The 22,830-nt window shown below is 43.0% G+C and overlaps 1 protein-coding gene across 1 annotated transcript in view; it reads right to left on the bottom strand.

Annotated features, from left to right (window-relative positions):
• BIN2 (bridging integrator 2) overlaps positions 1-18,307 on the bottom strand; it is a 35,278-nt gene extending 16,971 nt beyond the window's left edge. The window contains exons 1-7 of the mRNA XM_044443153.1: positions 18,216-18,307; positions 9,670-9,750; positions 8,488-8,542; positions 7,034-7,128; positions 4,365-4,460; positions 3,277-3,384; positions 1,465-1,550 (exon numbers count right to left, since the gene is read on the bottom strand). Coding sequence (XP_044299088.1) covers positions 1,465-1,550; positions 3,277-3,384; positions 4,365-4,460; positions 7,034-7,128; positions 8,488-8,542; positions 9,670-9,750; positions 18,216-18,293 — 599 coding nt within the window. The 5' untranslated portion in view covers positions 18,294-18,307. The remainder of the gene's footprint in view (positions 1-1,464; positions 1,551-3,276; positions 3,385-4,364; positions 4,461-7,033; positions 7,129-8,487; positions 8,543-9,669; positions 9,751-18,215) is intronic.
• Between the last annotated feature and the right edge of the window lie 4,523 nt (positions 18,308-22,830).

Raw genomic sequence — 22,830 nt, 5'->3', positions numbered from 1 at the left:
ATTGTTTTTAAATTTTTGTGACCTGCTCAGAGAGCTTTATCAATTTGAACAGTTTAAAAACTCAATAAACAAACAACTTTTCTGAGAGACTGCATGGGATTAATTGGAAGGCACGTCAACAGCATAACCATCTATACTGGGACAAATTGAGCATTTGTTAAGCGATAAAACACCAATGCCTGCCATTCTGGTAGGGGCGTGCGAGTGTATGAAATGCCTGAAAACTCCCTCCACGCTAGAGTGGTACACTGAAATGTGAGAAGAATAATAGTGTATAGTACAAAACACTGAAAAGGCAATTCTGGGGTGTCCACTCTCTTCCTTTATTCTATAATTTAGGACTTGGGACTCTGTCGTCTTCCAGACTCTATGACCCACAATTACCAGCAGTCTTAGCCAGCCTGGCCAATGTTGGAACTTGTCCTTCAGCATATGGCAGGTCCAGGTTACCCATCTTGCTGAGTCCCTGAACGCCACAATGCATTATCTTGCCATGTCTTTTGCTATCCTACTCCACATTATTGAGCACATTTTAATCCTACACTTCTGTACAACTCTGAGCAGTGCCTCCCCTGCCATCTGCCCTTGTATCCTTACAACACACATGCCAGGTAAGTTAGGTTAAGAGTCAGTGCCTGGCCCAAGGTCGCTCAGCTAACGTTGAAGCTGAGTGGAGATTTAATCTCGATCTCCCTGATTTAAGTCTCTGACCCTTGAACCACTAAACCAGTCTCTCAGCATGTAAGACTTTAACCTGATGAGCCACAGCCAGATTGCTGATGGGAAGGGGTGGTAAAATGCAAGAGATGACACCATGTTCTTCAGGAACATAGTATTACAGGGAGGAGAGTGAGAAACTGGACCCAGGTTGCTGGGTTTTTGCAGCAAACCTGCATGTGGTGTCATGTCCAACTCCACCCCAGATGAGCATTCCTTCACTAAAACACAGAAGGAAGTCAAAATTCTGTTCCCTGTATTCTGCTGCCATCCTGTGGCCACCAATACATGGTACAGTATTATTGAAAAGCCCTTTGGGCACAACTTGAAGGTTATTACTTAACTCTTGAAATCTTAGTGAGACTGGGTTTATTACTGGTTTTCTTAGCATAAGTTCTGGTTTGGTTTGGTTTTAATTTTTTATTGTCCAATACAAAAACAACCAAACTGCACCATAAAAAAGCGAAAGAAAGAAAAAGAAAAATATGGTTGGATTGCAAATTTCTGGTTTTGAAAGTATTTGTAAACTGCTTGTATGTTTACTCTGGGGACTGTATGTTTTACAGCCCATTTTTACCTTCTTGACTGCAAGCAGCCTCATAACCAACAAGTCCAGAATGTTTCTTTGCTATGTTACAGAAACATTTGGCTTTCCAGGTTAATTTCTAGTCACAACTATGCTCTTTAGATTCAGCATTCCTATCTGACTTCTGCTGTATTTGCAGTTTGGTCTGTAGTGCCTGTTACCTGTTGTAAAGGACTGGAAGCTCTTCTCTTAGCTCTTTGTTGAGATCCTCAAATACAGCTTGGGCTTTATAGAACTCCTCTTCGGCCTGCAGGACCCAAGAGTTTTATTAGAGGCACAAGAAATGAAGCATGAACAATGCATCCAAACAAATGGATGCTATAATGCTGCTTTGGGACCTTCTACACTCTGGCCCCAAAACAGGTATCACTGAACCCTGGGCAGCCTGCTGTGATGAACTTACATGACGCTTCGAGGGCAAATTTGCTCAGATTCACTGTGACTTGGATACCACAGTTGTCTCGGTTCCATTGGCAGAGATGTCCAGCACATCATCTGATCTTATTTTATTGGATCAATTTCAATTACTGCAGCCCGATGATGTGGACTATGGTGCTTGGACAAGTCTGGCCGACCACTTGCTTGCTTTACTCTTGCCCATCATGACTTATTGGGAGATCTAGGGAGGGGATCCGCACGTGGGTCCTGGAGGCTGTTAATGCCTCCTTGAGAGAGGGAGTGGTGCCATCCCCTTTAAAGGCAGCTGTGATAACGCCACCCCTAAAGAAGCCGAGCCTGGACCCAGGTGAATCAAATAATTTCAGGCTAATAGCCAATATACCCTTCCTGGGCAAGGTGATCAAGCAGGTGGTGGGCCAGTATCTCCAGACACTTTTGGAGGAAACTGATTATCTAGACCCATTTCAATTGAGTTTTTGCCTTGGTTTGGGATGGAGACTGCCTTGATCACCCTGTGGGATGACCTTTGTCTGGAGAGAGACACAGGGAGTGCAACACCGTTGATTCTCCTTGACCTCTTAGAGGCTTTTGGTACCATCGACCATGGTATCCTTCTGGAATGGCTGGCTGGGCTGGGAGTAGGGGGCACTGCTTTGCAATGGTTCCATCCGGCTGAACAGCTCCAGATGGTAGTGCTGAGGCACTGTCGCTCTGCGCCATGGTGATTGTGTCATGGAGTTCCACCGGGCTAGATTTTGTCCACCATGCTTTTTAACATCTAACCTCTGGATGAGGTCATTTGGAGGTGTGGACTGAGGTGTCATCAGTATGCTACCCAGCCCTACCTCGCTTTTTCATCTGATCCAGGTGAGGTGGTAGTTGTCCTGAATCAGTGTCTGAACTTGGTAATGGGCTGGATGAGGGCCAGTAAATTGAATCTGAATCCAGATAAGACAGAGATCCTGCTGGTGGGCACTCCCACACTCCAACTAGGTAATTTTCAACCTATCCTGGGCAGGGTTGCACTTCCCCTAAAGGAGAAGGTTCCTACCTTAGGGATGCTTCTGGACCCCAAGCTCTCCCTCATTTCTCAGGTAGACTCAGTGGCCAGGAGTGCCTCTGTCAGCTTTGGCTGATTTCTCAGCTACGTTCCTACCTGGATGAGTGGAGCCTTGCCACAGTGACCCAAGTGCTGGTAACCTCTTTCCTGGATTACTGCAATGTACTCTACATGGAGCTACCTTTGAAAATGGTCTGGACATTACAACTAATACAGAAAAGGGCGGTGCAGCTGCTAACGAGGACAAGCTGGCAAGAACACATTATGCCAGTCCTCCAACAGCTGCATTGGCTCCCTGTTCCAGTCTGGGCCCAATTCAAAGGGTTGTCTTTGATATATAAAGCCCTAAACAGCTTGGGACCAGGGTACCTGAGGGGGTGCCTTTCTCCATGTATTCCTACCCATCCATTTAGATCCTCTTAAAGAATAATTAAAATGTAATGGGAATTGGGTTCCTTGTCATATGAAAGATTTCTGATTGGGCCTAGAAAGGAACTCCAAGGAGCCTTTGTACCTTTGCAATTTTAGCTTCATCTTTCTTTTTGGCATTCTGCAGGGCTTCCAAGTGATGCCTGCTGCTATCATAATCCACTAGTTTCCGCCCTCTCTTTGCAATTCGCTCCTGTGAAGAAAGAAACATATGAAAAGGGAGCTATGGCTCCCCCTTTCTCCATTTTGGCTTTTAAATCACCAGAACAAGTATCTTTGAAAAAAACCAACAATTAGATCCAGAGTCCAGTAAAGCTACAGGGGGCACCATTAAGAAATTATTAGGGGAGCAGGGTGATGATGAGGTGAACATTTCTTTGCACAGGCTTTGTTAAGATCATTTGAAGAGTCCCTGCTGAATCCATAAGACAGAATCTGTGAAGGAATAAAGCAGGGTATTTTTGGTTGTGACTTCAGTGTTATAGAATATCTTATTCCAAAGAGGAGCCTGCATAACCTTTGTCAAACAGACTGAAGAACTGTTTTGAGCTTACGCTTTTCGTGATGCACTATTACCTACAGGTTACAAAGTATTCTGGAATGCTGCCAATTATAACTTGTAACTTGTCTTTTTGTTTATTTTTTTGCATATTTACACCATGAATCTGCATGCAGGGACCAATGTATTTTTGTGTATGGTCTGTAATGTATCTTAGGTACTTTTATAAATAATAACCAATGATAATGGCAGCCTTAAATACAGGGACTGGGATTCTAATCCATTGGAAGACCTCCTTCCTAGCAAACACTCATCTTAATTGCATCATCATCACCATCAAATTGTATATTCTAAGCATTTTTTAAATATGCATAGACAAAAAGAGAGAAACCTTTCACAGCCTTGTAATATGGGAAATGCTAAGAAAGGCTCAGGGAGAAAGGGTGAAATACTGAATAGGAGAGGATATTTAAAAATGTAAAAAAGAGGAAGGGGTGGTGAAACATAGATACAGGAAGAAATGTTCTTCCTCAAAGCAGGAGGCTTGAATTAAGAGATGAGTTTGTGAATATTTCAAAATATGTGATGATGAGGAGAAAGAAGAATATTCCTTGCAGAAGAATGTGCCATTTGCACGCACTGGATATTGCACAGTAAACCCTTAAAAAGCATACCTTAATTTCATTGAACTGAGTCAAGTAATTCTCCATAGTCCTCACTGCCTGATCTACCAGTTTCGCCTCATAATCTTCCCACAGAAGGTCATTGCTCTGCAAACAAAACCACATGGATACTTGTCAAAATAGTTCTGAAATATATGGTGAGTTCATATGTCTCACAAACCCACCCTGCAAACAAACCATAGTGAGTTGTTTGTTCACTGGACAATCTACAGTACATTCTGCAGGTGACTGGGTGGTTTACCATGGGATGTTTACATCCTCTTTCCCCCAACCCCTCCAGGACACTTGCCTGCCACTGTCTTTCATGGCATAACCTGTCTTAATTTGAGAATCTATAAACCATGCCAATAGTTCTAAATAAGACTCTCTATCTCCCTCTCCTTGCTCTGATCACCACCCCTTTTTGTTTTCTGATTTTTTTCCATAGAAACTGAAAAAAGCACAACTACTTTTTATTTTTTAAAAACAAATTGTTGGTCTTATTTTTAAAACAATAAATTATTGTTGGTCTTGCACAAGTTTGCTGTCTTGTCCATTGCCTACTCCACTTCACAGCTCCCTCAAACAGCAAAAACAGACAAGGAAATTAAGTAGAAAAGGCTACACTTATCAGAGGGCCATAAAATCAAATGTGCACTCTGCGAAAGATGGACCAGAATGATGCTGAATACAATGGTGCAATTTTCTTGCACCATTTCTTCCCTAAAAGGTGGCAAACCAGTGACAACTCCTCTAAGGTGCCATCTGAGCATCAGTGGGGCAGCAGTCATTTGCTGCAGAAAGGGTATGTCACGGACTTTTTGTTGCTCTGGCTGAGTGATTCACTACCCAATTTCCAGAACCCATGGGCATTAAACTTTTTAATATGTTTCATTTTATTATATTTTTATTGTACGTTATTGTCTTGCTTTTATAGAATGTTGCAAACATCCCAGAGAGTTTTGGCTATGGATTGGTATACAAATTAAATAATATCAAACAACAACAATAATGATGATGATTAAATTACTCTTTTGGTTATGATACTATGACAACCAATCCTGGCATGAACAACCCATGGAACAAGCCCTGGGTTGTTAGTCTAGGGTTGTCATGAAGCAGTCTAGGTTTGAATGCTACAACAGCCCACTATGACTAGTAATCCATTATGGGTTGTTGTGCCATGGCAACCAGGTCACAGCCTCCTAACCTCATAAGACCATACTTTTCCCATGGTACTGCAGTAGTTTGTCATCTTATTCTCAAGGTGTGAGACTTCTTTTTAGAAGTTGCGAATAAGTTGAGTTAGCCTATATTCCTCTTGCAGTTCTGTCACATGCACATGATGTTGTCTATTATGGGGGAAGACAATAGGTTTGGCCTAAATATACTTATTTGGATGGAATACTAAATTTGGGGGGCAATGTTACATTGGTAAATAAAAATGATGATGATCAGGTGAACATCTGCTGGTGATCTGCTATCTTTTTTCCTGTGTCACTAGAGAAACTGATGGGTGATTTATTAGTCACTGCAAAATCAAGTGGTAACTTGCACGTGTCTTCCATGTGCAACATAGATACACAGGACAATTTAAAAGAAATATAACACACAATAACAATCAGAGGCTACAGGCATACTTACAGCTTGACAGAGAGGATGTAGCAGATTTGCAGTAGAATTACATCTATTTTTTAAAATAGCATTTTGAAAAGAGCCATGTTGATTATTTGCAATTTTGGTAAATTAAATGGGAGGGGATTGCATATGAATTTTTTTTCTCTTTAAAAGCCATCCTGTATGTTGTACCAGGCATCCATTTCGCCTCTTCTAAGATTGTGCTTGCCAATTGTTGTATTTATAAGTACTTGTATAAAGAATAATAAAATAAATTTAATTGGCTGATAGCTGATTACCATTATAATTGATTAAAAAGTGTTAACCAATTAATCTAAATCACTGGCTAAACACTGGCATATTTTAAAGAAGCTGCAGGGGTCTCCAATTTTGTTCAAAACAGCAGCATGGGGGAAGGGGGTATTTAACCTTCTCCCTCCTGTGGTGTTATCTCAATCTAAATCCCTATCCCCAGAATTGCTCTTAGATCTGCTGGTGAACAAAGTAAGAATAATCTGTATTGTACACTTGCATTGTTTCTCCAGCAATGCTAAGAGCAGCCTGTGCATTTGTGCATGTATGATTTTGATGGGACATGAGTATGGAGAAGACAGAACAACTATAAACCAGTATAAAACTGCTGATATGTCCTGAATGTTTGCAAAAGTAAGGAGGTAAGCTGGGATAGTTTAACAAAGTGTTAACAAACTGGTGTCGTGTAATAGATAAGTGTGTGAATCAGGGAAGGCTTAAGTTTTACCTTATGACAAAAACAGGATAGGACCACAAACAGGGAAAAGGGGGCAAAAACTCCACATGCAGAAAGATTCCTTTGGCATCTGGAATTTCCTTCTCATTTTCCTTCCTCAAATTTTACCTCAATCCTGAGCTCACTAAGTGGCCAGGAACAAACTACCATTGTCTCAGCCCCCATCAACATGTGGAGATTTTAAGATGAGCCTCTCTTGCAGGGCTATTGCATTCAGACATAGGAGGCTTTGCTCAGCCAGGTTTCTTCTTAAAATGTCCCATGTAACTGGGTGTGACTGAGATACGACACTCACCTGCACTATGGCTTTCAGCTCATCATATCCTTCCCAATCCTCCCTGTAAATTTCTTGAAGGGTTTCAGACAATTTCTTGGAGCTTTCATGCATCACTGCAGAAGGAACATGTAGAAAACAACAAAAGTGATATTTTTGATCACCACTGCCACCATCTGCATCCCTGGCCACCAGCTATGGCCCTGTTTGCATGCCACAGTGACCCAGAGTTGTATGTGTTTTTGTGAATGAGCAAGCATGCTGATGCATGCAGCCTGATTACTCCCACTGTCACTCATGACATGTAAACCAGAAACTTGTCTCTCCCCAGACACAGTTTCTTGTTATTTCTCTGGCTTGTCTGGGGAGAAAGCAGAGGGTTTGGTTTGCACATCTTGACAAACTACCTAAGGAAAGAATGCTAGTGTGGTCACTCATTCACAATGGCTGTTACCAAACTGAGCCACAAATGGGAATTATTTGAGCATGTTAGCCTTTAATCATGATGGCTATGTGCCTCCATAAGTGGTTTGTCTGGTCAGTTGTTCCATGACCTTGTAATTACTTTAAGCCAAACTGCTGGTCTTTCCCATCTTTTGTGCAGTTTTGATTGCACAGTGTAAATAATCTACCTACCAGATGTGATAAAAACAGAAAATAAATGAATGTCTTCTGGACAACAAGGCAGCAAACAGGCAGAGTTTCTTGTTCTTTTACCTACCCTATTGCCCACCTCTTAAAAAGAGAACTGTGGGAAAGAGGAGCATGCCCTGAGGCAGAGGAGGTCTCCTAGGGAATCATCTGCATGCTGCAGGGGCCACGAGGCCGGATTTAGGCCAGGGAGACCCAGGATCAATTTCCCTCTCACTGAGTAACTTGGGCCTGGCTCTGTCTCTCAGCCTAACCTACCTCACCAGGTTGTTGTGTAAAGCAGGCTCAAATATGTAAATCAAACCATGGAAAGAGCCTCATGCTGTGTGAAAAGGTTCATATATGCTGCCATTTATTTATTTAAAACATTTGTGTGCCGCCTATTGTCCCACAGCACCTCTGGGCAGCTCACAATCATAAGATACGTACAACAATTAAAATACAATACTAATCAAATACAGATAAAAATACAAAACAAAGGTTTAGTGACATTAACCGTTAAAATATTTTTTTAAAGAAAGGTCTTTGCCTGGTGCTGAAAAGAGTAAAGGAAAGGCATCAGGAGAATCTCCTTGCCATGAGGTTCTCAGAAAAGAGGTCTGATAATTTTTTAGAGTCCAAATAGGCTTGGGGCAAAGGCAGAGCTTCTGTTCAAGGAAGAAAATTTTCTCTCCAGAGAGGCAGAATGGATTAACTTTGAGCAGAAAGGAGCCCTTCACCTCCTTAGTTGTGTGTGTTGCACAAGTACACAAGGAACATGCTGCCTTAAGGATGGGCAGCAGATGGGCCAGGGCTGAAAACAGAGCCATGGTGGCTCTCAGTACCTTTCACAGCGCTGAGGAAAACCTTAAGCTCCTTGTAGAGTTTGTGACCTTCGACCTGGGAAAAAAGAGGAAAATAGCAATAGTGTCAGTTGGGAGTGTCACCCGTTTGTTTCCAGCATGCTGTTTCCATTAGTCTTTCAAGACAGGTGTTTTCAGCCCCAAGGGCCAACTTCCCAGAAGTGCGCATGGGATTCATTGCAGTGGCGGGAGAAGGCAAAGGAGAAAATGCCAGCATATTTTAGCTTAGGGCTCTCCTTGCTAGTTACTAAGCCTCAGGAAAGTGGATTTGGATGCCCTTTAAAGAAGTACTGGGGGCCGGGGGTTGCCTCTCAGTTTCTGCCCTCACTTGCCAAGAAGTTCCCTGCCCTGACCGAAGTGCACCTGCAAAACTCTGTCGTGTGAAGGGAGGCTTTGGCCCAGTCATGATCCCCCCTCACAGGGAGCCACTGGTGCCCTTTGGCGCTCAATATTCTACGGAGACTCTTGGTGGACGGCAAAAGAAGATCACGTGCAGCACTTAGCAGCTGTTTGTTGTGCAATGGAGTCAGTGTACATGTTTGTGAGTGCACATGTAGGTGGGAAGACGTAGGGGCACTGACCCATTTGCCCCATATATAGAGCTGCTGCTGCCCCTCACACAAAACTACTCCATGCATACAGATCAATATGCACATAGAGCCCCTTTTGTGTGGGTGGTAAAGTGGTCGCTGTGGGTGTTGGCGATACAACCTCCTTGCATGGCCCCAAATATCTCTTTTGTTCTTTCAATGCATGGCGAGGAGGCATTTGAAACCTCTATTTCAATAATCCCTTCTTTTACCTGATTCTCCCTCCCCCTCATAAAGTTCTCCAGGCACCCCCCCCCCTCCCAATGTAGAGGTCCACTTTATGTTTCCGTGAAGTATTTCTGACCTAGGTTTTCCTTAGGCCTCTCAAGCCCACTTTATATAATCTAGGCATGGTTAGGCAACTGTACAAGATGTAGGTAGGCCTCAGTCTAAATCACGGTGTGTATAGACTGTTTCTCTGCAAAGTGGTCTTTTTCCTAGAATTCCTAGAATTTTCCTAGAATTCCTAGAATTATGCTCAGAAAACATGGAGTGGACCTTTAGGTGCTACACTTCCCACCACCCCAAAATTTGCTGAAAACAGAAAAGAGCCCACTGTTCCGTGAGATACAACCTGCTGCTCTTGGAAATTGTATGTACTCTGCTCAAACTGTTCATCCTTCGTTTCCACAGTTTTTCCCAGTTTCTGCAAAACCTGGGGAGACAGGGAAATAAATCAAGATAATGCAGCTTCTAAACATACAGTGAATAGATTCTATAATTTATTATGTGGTTGAGCACTTAAGGATCTTGAAGTATAAAAGTGAATGGAAACATATGTTTCACTGAGCCCAGTGTTTTGTTTCCTGCAAACAGTCACTTTTCATTGCTAGTATCCAAGGGTGAGGCCTCACTATTATTTCCCCTGCCATCCCTCTTCCATATTTGCCATGCATGTAAAGGGGGATGTCTACAGAAATGATGGCTGCCAAACCTGCTGTCCTGTGAGGGAGAAACCTGAACCAGCCCTATTCAGTTGTGCAAAACAGTGCTGTAGTAGGGCTAGACCTTGCAGGGTCAACACACAGGAATTTTTGATTAACAGGGACAATGGCATCATCTGCCATCACCATCATGCTCAGATTTCCTTGGCCTCTTTGAGATGTAGGGACTGGGCCCGTGTCTCTCAAAGTATAGCAGTGTAAGGTGGCTACATCAGAGTTGGTATCAGCACTGGAAGTAGAGGTGGTGTCAGAATTCTTGGCTAAAATGTCAAGGTGAACAGGCCCAAATATAAGCCAAGAAGCCAGTGAGACCCAGAGCATGTCTGGTTTGGTGAGAAAAAAATCATTAAACAGGGGAGTGGATGTTAATAATCAGATCAAAAGAGCAGACCGACTGAGTAGCATCCATTGCTCCTGTCATCTGGCTGACAAGAACCATACTGAGGGTGAACCTAACCTCTGTTGGCTTGGAAGTGGAGAGAGGGATCCCGTTTGGAACCAACTTCTTAGCATTAAGCTGCATGTCCTTAATAGCTGGTATTCTATCTTCACTGATTTTTTAACATGATTTCTGCAATGTCGTTAATGAGTACTGCAATTCTGTGTTTTTGTATCACAAAGCCAGCTTAGCTGGCCAGTTTTCAAATATAAAGGCTGTAGGTAGCCAGGTCCTGATCTGCTTGAAAGGAGGTGGGGAAGACCAGCTTCCAACATGAGGTTAGCTGCAGTTTTCATGGTAGCCAAGAGAAAATGCATTTTCTCAGCAACAATATGTTATTATGAGCTATCTCTGTGACAGGAGAGTACATACTAGCATACAGTTCCTGTTTCCAGTCCTGCTCTACACATGTCAGAATAATGTGGCACTAGCTCATGAGAAGAGACTACACATGTTTGCTTTCCTCTAGTAAAGACGTCTGCCCTGTCCATGGACTGCATGGAAGATGTGATGGTGTGAGAGGGCACAGTTCTCTTTCTTCACACTCTTAAGACACAGTCCTATGCATGTTTAGACAGAAAAATTCCTAGAACTCCCAGCATTCAACTACATTTTTCCATGTAAACATGCATTGTATTGCTCCCTTGACTAACAATGAAAGTATCATAGCAAAATGGAGAATTGTTATAGAAGGAATTCATCCTTGATGCTACATTTGGCAGTCAAGGGTAGGCTGCTCCTAAGTGCCATCCCATGGGTAATTATGGCTTCTTTAGTGTGAAAAACTCCAGAGATTATAATTGCACTGTATACCGAGCCAAGAACTTCTAGTTACAACTTCTGTTTTGTATCTTGAACTCATACAAATAAAACATTTCAGCCATATCCCTGCACTGCCTACATTTGGTTATTCACAGCTATTTATGAGTTTGTATCCTGAACTTTTCATGATGGAACGATGCTGGGAAGAAACAAAGCAAGAGTTCTTTCCCCTTCCCCCCAGAACTTCATTCTAGCTTGTGTGATTTTCCTTGATTGTGTTAACAACTCATGGGCTCACATGACTTCAGATATACTTATTGCAGCAAATAAACAGGACCTGTGTCAGAGCAAACTTCTCTGTCTAGTACATGTTTGCAGCATTTGAAAACTAGACTGTAATTGTACGTATCACAGCTCAGCCCCACTGCAGTGCAGTCATTAGAACTGCCCTTTTGTTTGGCCTGGCTTTGGTGCTTTTAATAGCTGCATGACAAGCAGGACTTTAGCAGCTGAAACTTCCCACAGCATTCTGCTGTGGTGCCAAGAAGAGCTTCCATTGCCCAATTCTGACAAGTCATCCAGCTGTTAGGGCCTGCAGGAGGAACTTAGTGCCCACAGTAAGTTTATTGACCCTCATTCTGAAGGACACTTCCAACTTTTCATGGACTTCTACAGCTGAGCTTACAGTAGTGGCTTCCCATGAAGGAAGCAGTAGCAGAAGCTTTTCACAGAATTGAGATAAGCATCACCACCTGCTCACTGCTGGCAAAACCACTGCAAAGTCAATGACTGGATTTCCAGGCAGACATTTTTTGCTTGTCAGATCAGGGTGGTGTTGATACTTGCTAGCCTGAATGGCAGACCTCGCAGGAGCTACCAGGTTGAGCAGTGTGCAAAATAATTCCTGCATTAGGCAAAATAAGGACATCTGAACAATACTTTTCCCAGCCATACACCCCTTTCAAGGTATTCTGAGCTGGAAGAGGAAAGGCTTGTAGTTCAGTGGTATAGCACATAGCTTGCATAGAGAAGTTCCCAGGTTTGGTTCCCAATATCTCCATGTTGGGATGAAAAAGACTCTGTTGGAAACTCTGGAGGGCCATTGCTGACAATACTGGGCTGCATGGACCAATGGTCTGACTTGGTAAAGGGCCCCTCTCTATCTAATCCCCCTTAATATTTTATATCTCTCCTTAGGGAAAAAAAAACTTAGCCTTACATCCCCTGGCCAAGCAGCTGTATGAATGCAGGTCTTAGTCTGTCATTGGCCCAATGCAGGAACACTGGCAAGCTTTGGACTACTCCTTATCATGGCTCAGAGGCTATCTTCAAGAGAAACAATAGTTGTCTCCAAGAAAAGCCATCTTTTCTTTTTGCAACGCTTGTAAAAAAGATGACGCCAGATGATAATTTTAGATAAATAACTGGGGGTATGCACCACACAGTATCTCCTCCATGAGATGGTACTGAATCATGCCTTTCCCAATGCTTTATTAAGAACTTTCATGCAAATTAGGAAATGGGAACTAACATCAGTACTGTTGGTCTGAGACCAGGGAAGAAGCTTTGCAAGACTGCAAATAAATGGAAGCATGGAAAGTGTTTTGCGTGGGAGGCAATAGGGGAAAGGAGGGAGCTAATTTTCTTTCCAACCAGTTCTGTCATTACCCTGCATTATAAGAATTTAGAACAGTATTGAAATTATAGGCCTGGTCTTACAGATTAAAAGGGGACGAGATACAGAATCAGAAGAAGTGGAACGCATAGCATTGTTGTGTTGGCTTAGCTAGCATTTCTTTCTTCTTCAGCACTGAGTTTTGACAAGAGGAATGCACCTTTATAGTACTTTGGTTTTTTTAAAAGTAACTCAAAAAAGGAGTCTGCCTTTCTCACTACTATGCTAATAGCAGTCTTTATACCCTGAACGAGAGATGCACACCGCCCTCGGGAACATCCCTTTTTGTGGTTTCCTTCTCCTTTCCTTACCCTATGTGGTATTCTCAAGAATAGTAACACAGAAATCAACCAACTAAACAAGCAACAACAACATCACATTGCTAAAGGATTTCCTTCAATATTTATCAGGATCAACAGATTGGTTTATGGGAGGTTAAAGGAAACCAAAGTGCTGAGTTGCCAAATTCATCCTATCTATGCAGCTCACTGAGGGAGGGCACTGCTGCACGGGAGACTGACGCCATCACTGGTGCTGCTGCTAAAACAGCCTAAAGGACCATTCAATGGACTGAACAGCTCGTGGTTGGCCGTTCATGCCACGGTGAGCATGTGGGTTCATGTGGACCATGCATATTAAACCGACAAGAGGATGTTGTGTCATCCAAATCTGGCAGGAGTATTTTATTTGAGGGTGAAGGAACCTTCATGTAAGCCATGGTTGTCTGTATAAAATGGTTATAAAAAGGTTTAATCTTTGAAAAAGTCACTCTGTTGGTTAAGACAACAGAATGACCTCGGTTGGGGGTTGCATATGCAAAATGCCAACCCATACCTACCAGGGCTAGTGGGCTCTTTTGAATGGCCAAACTAGGTCTAAGGGTTTATAACGTTTACACCGTTTCCAACGCTTGTTAGTCTCATTTGTCAGCTTGGCTTGCAAGGAAGGCATGAAGGCTGTGGCCTTCCCTGCAAACTCGATGTCTAGCTTTCAGGGGTGTTCTGCCTCTAAACATAGTGGAGTCATTGTGCTAATGTGGCTAATAGAGGGGCAATAGAGAAATGAGGCAGAAGGAAATGAAAAAAGGGGCAGCCATAATAAATCTGTTAGTCTTTAAGGGAAGGATTGAGCATTGTTTTTGAAATACTAGAGTTTTCATTAGCAATTTAGAGCAGGCAACAAACCAGCCCTCTAGCTTTCCACTGGCACTGTCTGGAAGTCATACAACTGCAATAGCCCCAGTTCTTGTGCTTCTCACCCTGTCTGACCTCCAGGTGTGCAGGAAAGTAGGACCTCTGAAGGCAGTTGTAAGGCCTGTGCTGCTTATACAGATGTTGCTAATGAACAGGGACACCTGTAACAGTAAAGCCCACAGCAGGCAGGTGAGGAATGTTCAAACGTGCCAGGTTTTAGATGCAGCAGCAGCTGTATTGAGGAATCTAAAGCTCCAGCTTGGGTCTCCAGCTTGCAACCTGGTGAACTGACTTAGCAGCAAGGCATCTTGTTCTTTAATGCTTTAAGTGAAACGTCACCTGTTTTTGTGGCTAAGAACATAACAAGTAGCTTTCTGCAGCTTCCCACATCCTAATGTAGTAGGCGGGGAACAATGTAAACTAGATGCATACAAGTCCTGGGCCTCAAACATACATACTTGGGAGCAGCTCTCTCAATGAATTGTCTTGGTTTACAGCTTCAGCCTTTCTCTTTTCAATTCAACAAACATTCTGGCACTTAGAGGCCACACCAGAGCCTGATATAGATTCTTAGATCAATGTGACGATTATGACTTCCACCAAAGGTTTTGAGAATTTTTGTCAGGGGTCCCTAGCTGCAGAAACTCTTTCAGCCTGAGTGCCAGTTTTGAAGAAGGTTTTCAGGGGATGTATTCTAGTGGTGGGTGGGATAAGAAGTTAGAAAAATACAGCACCTACTAGCTTAAATTTCTTACTTCTGGTTAGTAAGCCTTATGGGAAGCATTTCAGTCATTCAAAGGGGAGAAAACTGCACAAAAAACAGGAAACCACTAAGCAATCAGCAGTTTATCCCTGTCATATGAAATGATAAATTTGCATGGATGTATTGAATTGTGTGTAGTTGCTCATTGAACAGGCACTGATATGCTAAGCTTTCCCACAAATTGAAATAAAAGAAAGAACCCTATGGCCACACTGATCCCATAGTTCATTATTTCTGACTTTGCAAGTGAAAATGAAGTGTTTGTATTATTTGTTTCTGCTCTGGAGCTAATGGCTGAGATGAGTGGTGTTACAGGCACATCCCAAGTTTGGTGTTCTGGCTGTCCATTTTCTCCTCCAATGAGATCAGGACAAAGGTTTTCTAACCAAAAGCCTTGATTATGTCACAGCTAGGCTGGCTTTGTAGTGCAGAAGAAGAGTATGCAGAAGTCTATGGCAAAAGACACAAGCCAAGTTAGAATACTGGCCATTAGGGAGGTGGGACATAATCGTGTCAAGCTATTTCCAAACAGCTACTACCTCTTCTCACTTCCAAACTGAAAATAGGAAGCCACGCCTTCAAGGTGCATCCTCCTGTTAAAGGGCCAGTTGCCTGGAGCATCTGATGCTTCTTCTAATCTGGTGCTACATGACTGGACTAATGATCTTGCATCTGTCCCCTTGCCTAGCTGCATGCTCACTACAGTATCCCATGGAATTTGAAATGATCTGATTCTCAGCAACTGCCCGGCTTATCTCTGGGTCCACTGGCCTTAGCACTTCAGCTGCAGACTCTGGCCCCTGGTCTTCACCTGACCTGAATCCACAATTTCTGAAGGCTCTTTTAAGGAGGAGAGGGTCCAATCTGTACCTTTGGCACCCACATAGCAGCCTTGGTCTCCCTCCCTGAAATCGTGTGCTACCTCCCCTTAACCCCCTGATCACCTGCTTCCAGTTCCTGGGTTGTTGTCATGATATGCTGTCATGAAGCTTTGCTGTTAGGTGGAAACTCTGGATTGTTTAAACTACAGGGGGCTTTTCTGCATAAGGCACAGAACCCACCATTCCACTGAGACTTCTACTTCACTTTTCTTTGAGGGAGGGTTCTTTACATTAGATTTGTTTTCTGGGGGTTTCCGTCTGTGTCTGTTTTCCTCTGGAACATTCCTATATGTTCCATTACACACCACAAGGAAATGCCACGGTGCAGAGCATTATTATAAAAATGCACAAGGCTTCTGTAGTGAACAATGGTGCCATCTAGGAACATACCAGACTTTCCTCTCTCCTAACAAAAGCTGCAAAAATGACTACAAAATTCAGGAAAGGTCCTGGAGAATGTAAACATCGTGGAAAGATCCTGCAAAATCCTTTGAGTGAGGGATGGTGAGTGCACAATAAATGGCTTGTGTAGAGTAGCCCCTAGAATGCTAGGAACATGCTTCATGACAACAACCCAAGAACGGGCATTCTTGTGTTGTTTGCGAAACTAGATGCAAAGTGATCTGGCAAGTGGGCAAGAGGCAGCACATTCTCATGTTTGGCATGGCCACAGGTAACTATGGGGTGTCTCACCTATAGGCCTGCTTCATATGTAACCAACCATCAGTTGCAAACCCATGGCTTGTTGTACACAATGAGAATGAGAGGGCATACTTTTTGCTTTTCTCCCACGATCCACAACTGGCTGTTTTGTAGATTGCAGAGCATGTACTCCAAATCCAGACTACTGGGCTGGGGAAGTGCTAAACAACCCAAGAACTAGCCCATGGCTTGCTGTAGGGTTAAACCCCTGAGTTGTTCAGCCCTTAAACCCAGTGGTTTAACCTTGGATGTAATACTTCACAATCTTGGGCTGGAGGTAAAAAACAGAGAGCTTATCTGGACTGAGCCTCAGCTTATTGGCCCACATCCAGCCCATTACTGAGCTCAAACACCAGTTCAGAACTGTCGCTGCCTCACCTGGATTGGATGAAAAGAAGAAGTAGAGCTGAGTGTCATCAGTGTATTGATGACACGTCAGCCCAAACCTCCAGATGACCTCCCCCAGCAGTTTCATGTAGATGTTGAATAGCATGAGGGACAAAACAGAGCCCTGCAGAACTCCGTGGTGCAAAGGCCATGGCACAGAGCAACAGTCCCCCAGCACCTGGAGACGGTCAGCCAGTGTGATAGGAGTGGAGGGAGAAATCCAGAAACACATACGTCCATGTGTGAACTTGCATCCACTTTAATAATCCTTGTCTGGGGATGGCCAATTTTAGTATTCTCAAAGGCCACACTGATCTGCAGGCCTGTGGTCTGAGGACTAGAAATATGTTTTGCCTGATAAAGGGACTATGCATAAATGATTGACTGCTTAAAAAAAGCACCCTCCCTGTTCACGCTAAAAGATTTTACAAGTTATGGAATACATTTATTCAGGCATCACATTTTATATAAAACATGCACCTAAATTTCACAATATGCATAAGATCCTAAAGGTGAATACAGCATAGGTCATTAAATATCTCAGATGTGCAAACAATTTAAAATGCACTTATATGTTGAATGGTGTACAAATGTTTATGTCACTTTGATGAATTTGGTATGGCTTCCATGAGCCAAATCGAAAGTAAATGCATGTGCATAAATGTCTGATCTCAAGCAGTATTCATTGTCTTGGGTCCTCTGAAACTGAAGACAGCAATGCTTAGTACTAAGACTGTTCTTTGCAATTATAGTTCCTTCAGAGAGTGGGCATGCCTTCCCTAAGACATCTCCCTGTGCATTGCTGCCTCATACCAACAGTTTTGGGATATAACAAAATTCTGCCCTGCTTTACAAACAGTTTACTAGCATCTCCTGGAGCCAGGAAATCACTGTTCAACTAATTTAATTCTTTGAAAAAGTAATGCTAATTTTCTATAGAGAAATCTATTTAGACAAACCATCCACCACCCTTTTGCTATTGATTAAATAGTCACAATGGCAAACATAAGTCAGACTCGCCATGTCATATGCATTGAATGACAAGTAGGAAACCCAGCTTTTGATGGGTATTTCTATAATTCAGAGCAAAATGACGAAAAGCCGGCTAAAGTGTGCAAGAGGATAACTCATCCACACCAACCAGTTTTTAATATTTGCCATCTTACTGCAGTACAGAGTAACATGTAAGGCATTCGCAGCAGCGTGGAAGGAATTCAGGCAAATGAGTGAATTGCTTCTCCCGCCTTACAACTTTGCCTAATCTCTCATGATGGCAAAACATTTTCTAGGAAGTGAAAAGACAGGCTGTACACATTTCCCTTCTAGGGTACAATCAAGCTGATAAATTTGAAGAAAGGTCTCAGTACCCAATACCTTTTCTTGGGCCCGGCTGAATTGCTTTTGAACCCGCTTTGCGAACAGTCCGGCACCTCCAGTTTTGCCCTCTGCCATGGCCGCACCTTCTTGTGCAATTTCTGTTTTCAGCCTCAAGTAGTGTTTTAATTTTTTTTTTCAACTACTCTAGAAGGAAGTTTCATTGTCATCTCTCACCACATTTGGCATCCGCTTTACCATTGGTTTTGGGGCGTGTTTGCCTCCTCAGCTGAACGCTGGGTAAGCTGCTCTTTCTTTACAGAGAAAATAATGGGGAAATAATTGATTTGTTAGAGTAGACTAAACTCAATCTAGTCCAACATTCTGGAGAGGATTTTGCGTCTAAAATGCTTTTCTGTAGTATCTGCATGTAATACCTCCAAGGCTGGAGTAATCATGTATTTCTTAAATAAAACTTAGCTGTTGTGCACTGCTTTCCTGTGTTCAAAACACCTCTCTCTTTCACACACACACACACACACACACACACACAATATTTTAGTTATGTTTACAACAATCTTGCATAGTATTATTCTTATATTGCAGATGGACTACAATTTCTTTATGACAGAAACTTGCTTAGTGGCTGAGTTCATGATAAACATGGTATTTAAATAGGGAACTTCCTTGTTCACTGCCCAATTTCTTAACAAGTACAGGAATTATCCAATGGCATTTTTTCTGAAATTCACAAGTACTTGACTGCCCCGTTATTCACAGCTACTTTATTAGTCATGTAGAAAATCTTATTAATCCACCAAGATCAAACATGCTATATGACAATCCATATTTGCTTTACTATATGTTTTAATTCTGTACCATGTTACTTCATTTACATTACTAAATGCTTATGATGATTTCAGCTCTCTCAGTATATTGGAGATTTACAGATTAACAGACACTTAAAGACCCTCTAACTCCAGAGGCCAACATCAGGGGTGCAGAACCTCAGCTCTGGGGACCAAATCTGTCCCTCCAGCATTTCAACAAAGGCCCCTTCCCTTGGTCCTCTCTCCTTCTCCCAACCACCAAACATTTGCTGGCTTTCCACCTTTTGTACCATTTGTTCCCCATTCTAGATGGTTGCAATGGCTGATCTAAGGCTTAGTTGCTGGCAGTAAGAGCTCCAGGTTAAAATATGCTGGCATTTTTAGCAGTGCCCCTTTTATACTGATGCATGTTGCTCCTCTGTAAGGTTGTTGGTTTCGGTCTAACAGATTGCTAGGGCCATTCAGAATGAGAGGGGCCATTCCCATGAAGCATGCATCAAATAGTACCTCATGCTTGGGGTGCTTTCCTTAGGGCTTACAGGGGGATTGGAAGTACCTGCTCTTTCTTGTGTGGGTGCTGCTGTCATTACAATCTTTCCTATGGCTATTGAGGAGTAGAGGTGATTTGAAAATGGAGGTTAGAGGGATAGGAACAGGTAAAGATTTCAAGAATAGAATTAATCCTAGATAATTTCTGCAAAACATCTCCTCCCAATTTTCCTGGTGCATCTGAAATTGTTGCAGTTCCATCACTATCTGCTACTGATATCCTCCTTTTGTTTCATTGTATTTTGATTTCTTCATCTATTTGGAGATGAGCCCTAGAAACTGTTGTGTTGGCAGTCATAGGAGTTGTTCCCTAAATTCACTCTGCTTGTAAGCTTTTGGGTTTTGAGTAGCTGTGTAAGAAAAATAAAGGCAGTTTTTTTACAGTTATTTTGAATATGATTTCTATGGCCATTCCAAATGCCACAAGGCATCTCAGTGGTGTTCTTCCTTTCAGTATGTCTCTGAGTCAGAGCCATGTGGCCTTCTGTCTCAGATAGCAAAATGTCATGATCCAGCAAGCAGGAGGCCCTGAGGAGAAGAATCTTGAATAGGAGACAACCCTGAGAAAGGGTGGGAGTGAAGTTCAGTGAGAAGTATGCCACAATAATCAGTGGGAGGAAGAATTAGTATGGCAACTGGGAGAGAGAAACAAAGGTTACGACACATTTGTAATCATTGTGAACTGCCCAGAGAACTTCAGTTACCAGGCAGCAACAAATAAATCCAAACAACTAAGTATGTAACATTGCTCTGAATATGTACTCATTGTGTCTGAATGCTCATTCAGATGCTCATAGGAATCTGTCCACCACATTCATCCCTGGTGTTTACACACATATGAGAATTCTGCTTCATCCTGGGTAGTGTTGAGGAAGTCCAAATAAATCCTTAAATAAAAAGATATATTTTTGTATGTCCTTTGTTATAAAATCCAGCAGCAATAACCTTGCTGCTCTCCATTCAAAGGGACTAGAACTTTTCACCCGGCTCCACATGCCTGGGAAAAGCAGCCACCCCTGGGGGCTCCATTATCCGTGCATTTTCTTGCAGAATCAGACAAGCCATCAGGGAAGCTGCGCTTCCTTTACCATGTAAAAATACCTAGCCAGCTCATGTTTTGTCTTAAGGAATTCTGTACCTCTGATTGCAAAAAACACAACATTTTAAACCTGTTAGATTTCTCTAACTCCTGATTCTTTTATTAGTTATCTGTTACCCAAGCCTTCAATGGGTCGTGATCTTTTTCCTGATGTCTATAAAAATGTCTCAGTGTTTCTGCATCATTCTCCATTGCCCTCACCTTCTCACCCATTCAGAATCTCATCACTGCCTTGAAACTGTGACCCACAACTTTAAAAACTCTGTCTGTGCTCTGGAAGCTTGTATCAGTTCAGTAGACTGGCTCCCTGGCTGCACTGTTGTATTTGTCTCTACGGGGGGGGGGGGGGGGGTTCCTGGGTGACCTGCCAATAAACTGCTGAGGTTCAAGCATGGTGTCTTCCATGTGGATCCAAGCATGTATTCTCTGGGTTCTGCAATTCCAAGATTTCCTGACAGTTCACAATACACATATAGCTGTAGATGGGCTGAATGAACTGTGTGTGAGCTGATGAACACAACCTCTGCAAACTTTATGTAACTATGTCAAATGTAGCCCTCTGCAAGATGCCTGGAGCACGGGCCTCTTTGGCCCAGGGTAGCTGCTAAAGGGGTCTCTGAGGAAGCCCTTTTTGTGAGGCAGTTCTGCAAGAGAGTAGAAGATGGGAAAATGGAGGCCGTGAGGCAAGACCTGCAAGCCAGCACCCTCACATAGCTTTGCAGCCCCTAAAGCAGCTTTGCAGCCATAGCGCAACAGGCCTGCGGCCTACAACTCCATCACAGCCCAGTGCTGTGCAGCACCAGTCAAGCTTGAGAGGAGAAAACACTCTCAGAAATGCTGGATGACTGATTTATCAGAAACCATTCCCTATTTTTTTCTACAAGAACCTCAAATAGTTCCCAGTTTTCTTACCCAATTGAATTAATTCTTGCCAAACAAATTTGACATTGATCAGCATTGCTTATATTTTCCATTTCCAGTGGAACGTTTGGTGATTAGATAAAGGTTTAAAGATATACACAATTGACTACTGATAACTAATGAATGGACACAGCATAGTACAGGTTGGAATAGCCCTTGAAAGAGAAGCTTTCAAGTACCATCAAAGTTTTTACTTTGTGACCCCCACACCCATCTGGGTGAAGGCAGCATATCTGGGCATGGGGCACCCTGAGAGGGCTGCCCCCCACCACAGAGGGGATGGAGTAGCTGTATAATTCTGTCACTTGGTTTACTAATCCAGTGTGGGTTCAAGCCATCGGCAGGGGTGTACATCATGCCAACCCACCCTGACAATAAGGCAAGGTGGGTTGGTTGTCATGTGAGCAAACCATGGTGTGCCTAACAACCCAAGGAAGCGTGTTTCTGTCACCCTCTTGCTCTGCCTCAGTCTTCCCTGTCAAAAAACACCCATTACCCTATCACAGCTTTGTGTGAATATGCGGTGGCCGACGGCTGCAGGGCTGCACTCACAAAATTCACATGGAAGCAGTTCTAAACTGACAGTTTGCTTCCAGAAGTATCCACATGTTCAGAATTATTTCTTGGCATTCCTCTCTTTGTTTTTCATTCTCTCCACACAGTAAGCTGCACTGGCATTTTAGTTCTGGGTCCCCTGCTTATGACTGCAGTGGGGTTGGGGGGGGGGAGCTTGTAAGCTGCCCCCAAGTCCTGAAGCATGCCAAAATGGGGGTTTTGTCACCCTTGCAGAGCAAGTCGGTAGCCGATCCATGGTCCCCACAACAGGGTCAGTCACTGGTGTTTGGAAGGCACGGCCACACATCGAACAGCCCATGGGTTGTTGATGTATCCTGCTGCTCTCGAGCAAGCCATCCTGGGGGGTACTGGTCTGCTTCACAGCACAAGACATAACCGTTCCTCCATGAATTTCTCCAGGCCCCTTTAGGCCATTCAGGTGAGCACCATTCAGCTTTTTGGGATAGCTTGGGGTTCTACTATTATGAAACGGGGAGAGAAATGCCTTCCTGTTGGCTTTCTCTACCTCATGCATAATTTTGTTCACCTCTGATATCTCTTTCCTCACTCAACTTTAAGTTATATAGTCCTAGCTGTTGCAACCTCTGGGGATATAATTTAATTACCTCTTTCTGCACTTTCCCCACCTCTGTGTATTCTTTTCAGATTCCTATTCTTATTCTGTTACACATAAATGAACACACTACTTAAATGAGGTTGA

Source organism: Varanus komodoensis, unplaced genomic scaffold, assembly GCF_004798865.1.
Source record: "Varanus komodoensis strain SLA01 unplaced genomic scaffold, ASM479886v1 scaffold41, whole genome shotgun sequence".
Taxonomy (NCBI): Eukaryota; Metazoa; Chordata; class Lepidosauria; order Squamata; family Varanidae; genus Varanus; species Varanus komodoensis.
This window is presented reverse-complemented; position numbering and strand designations above follow the sequence as displayed.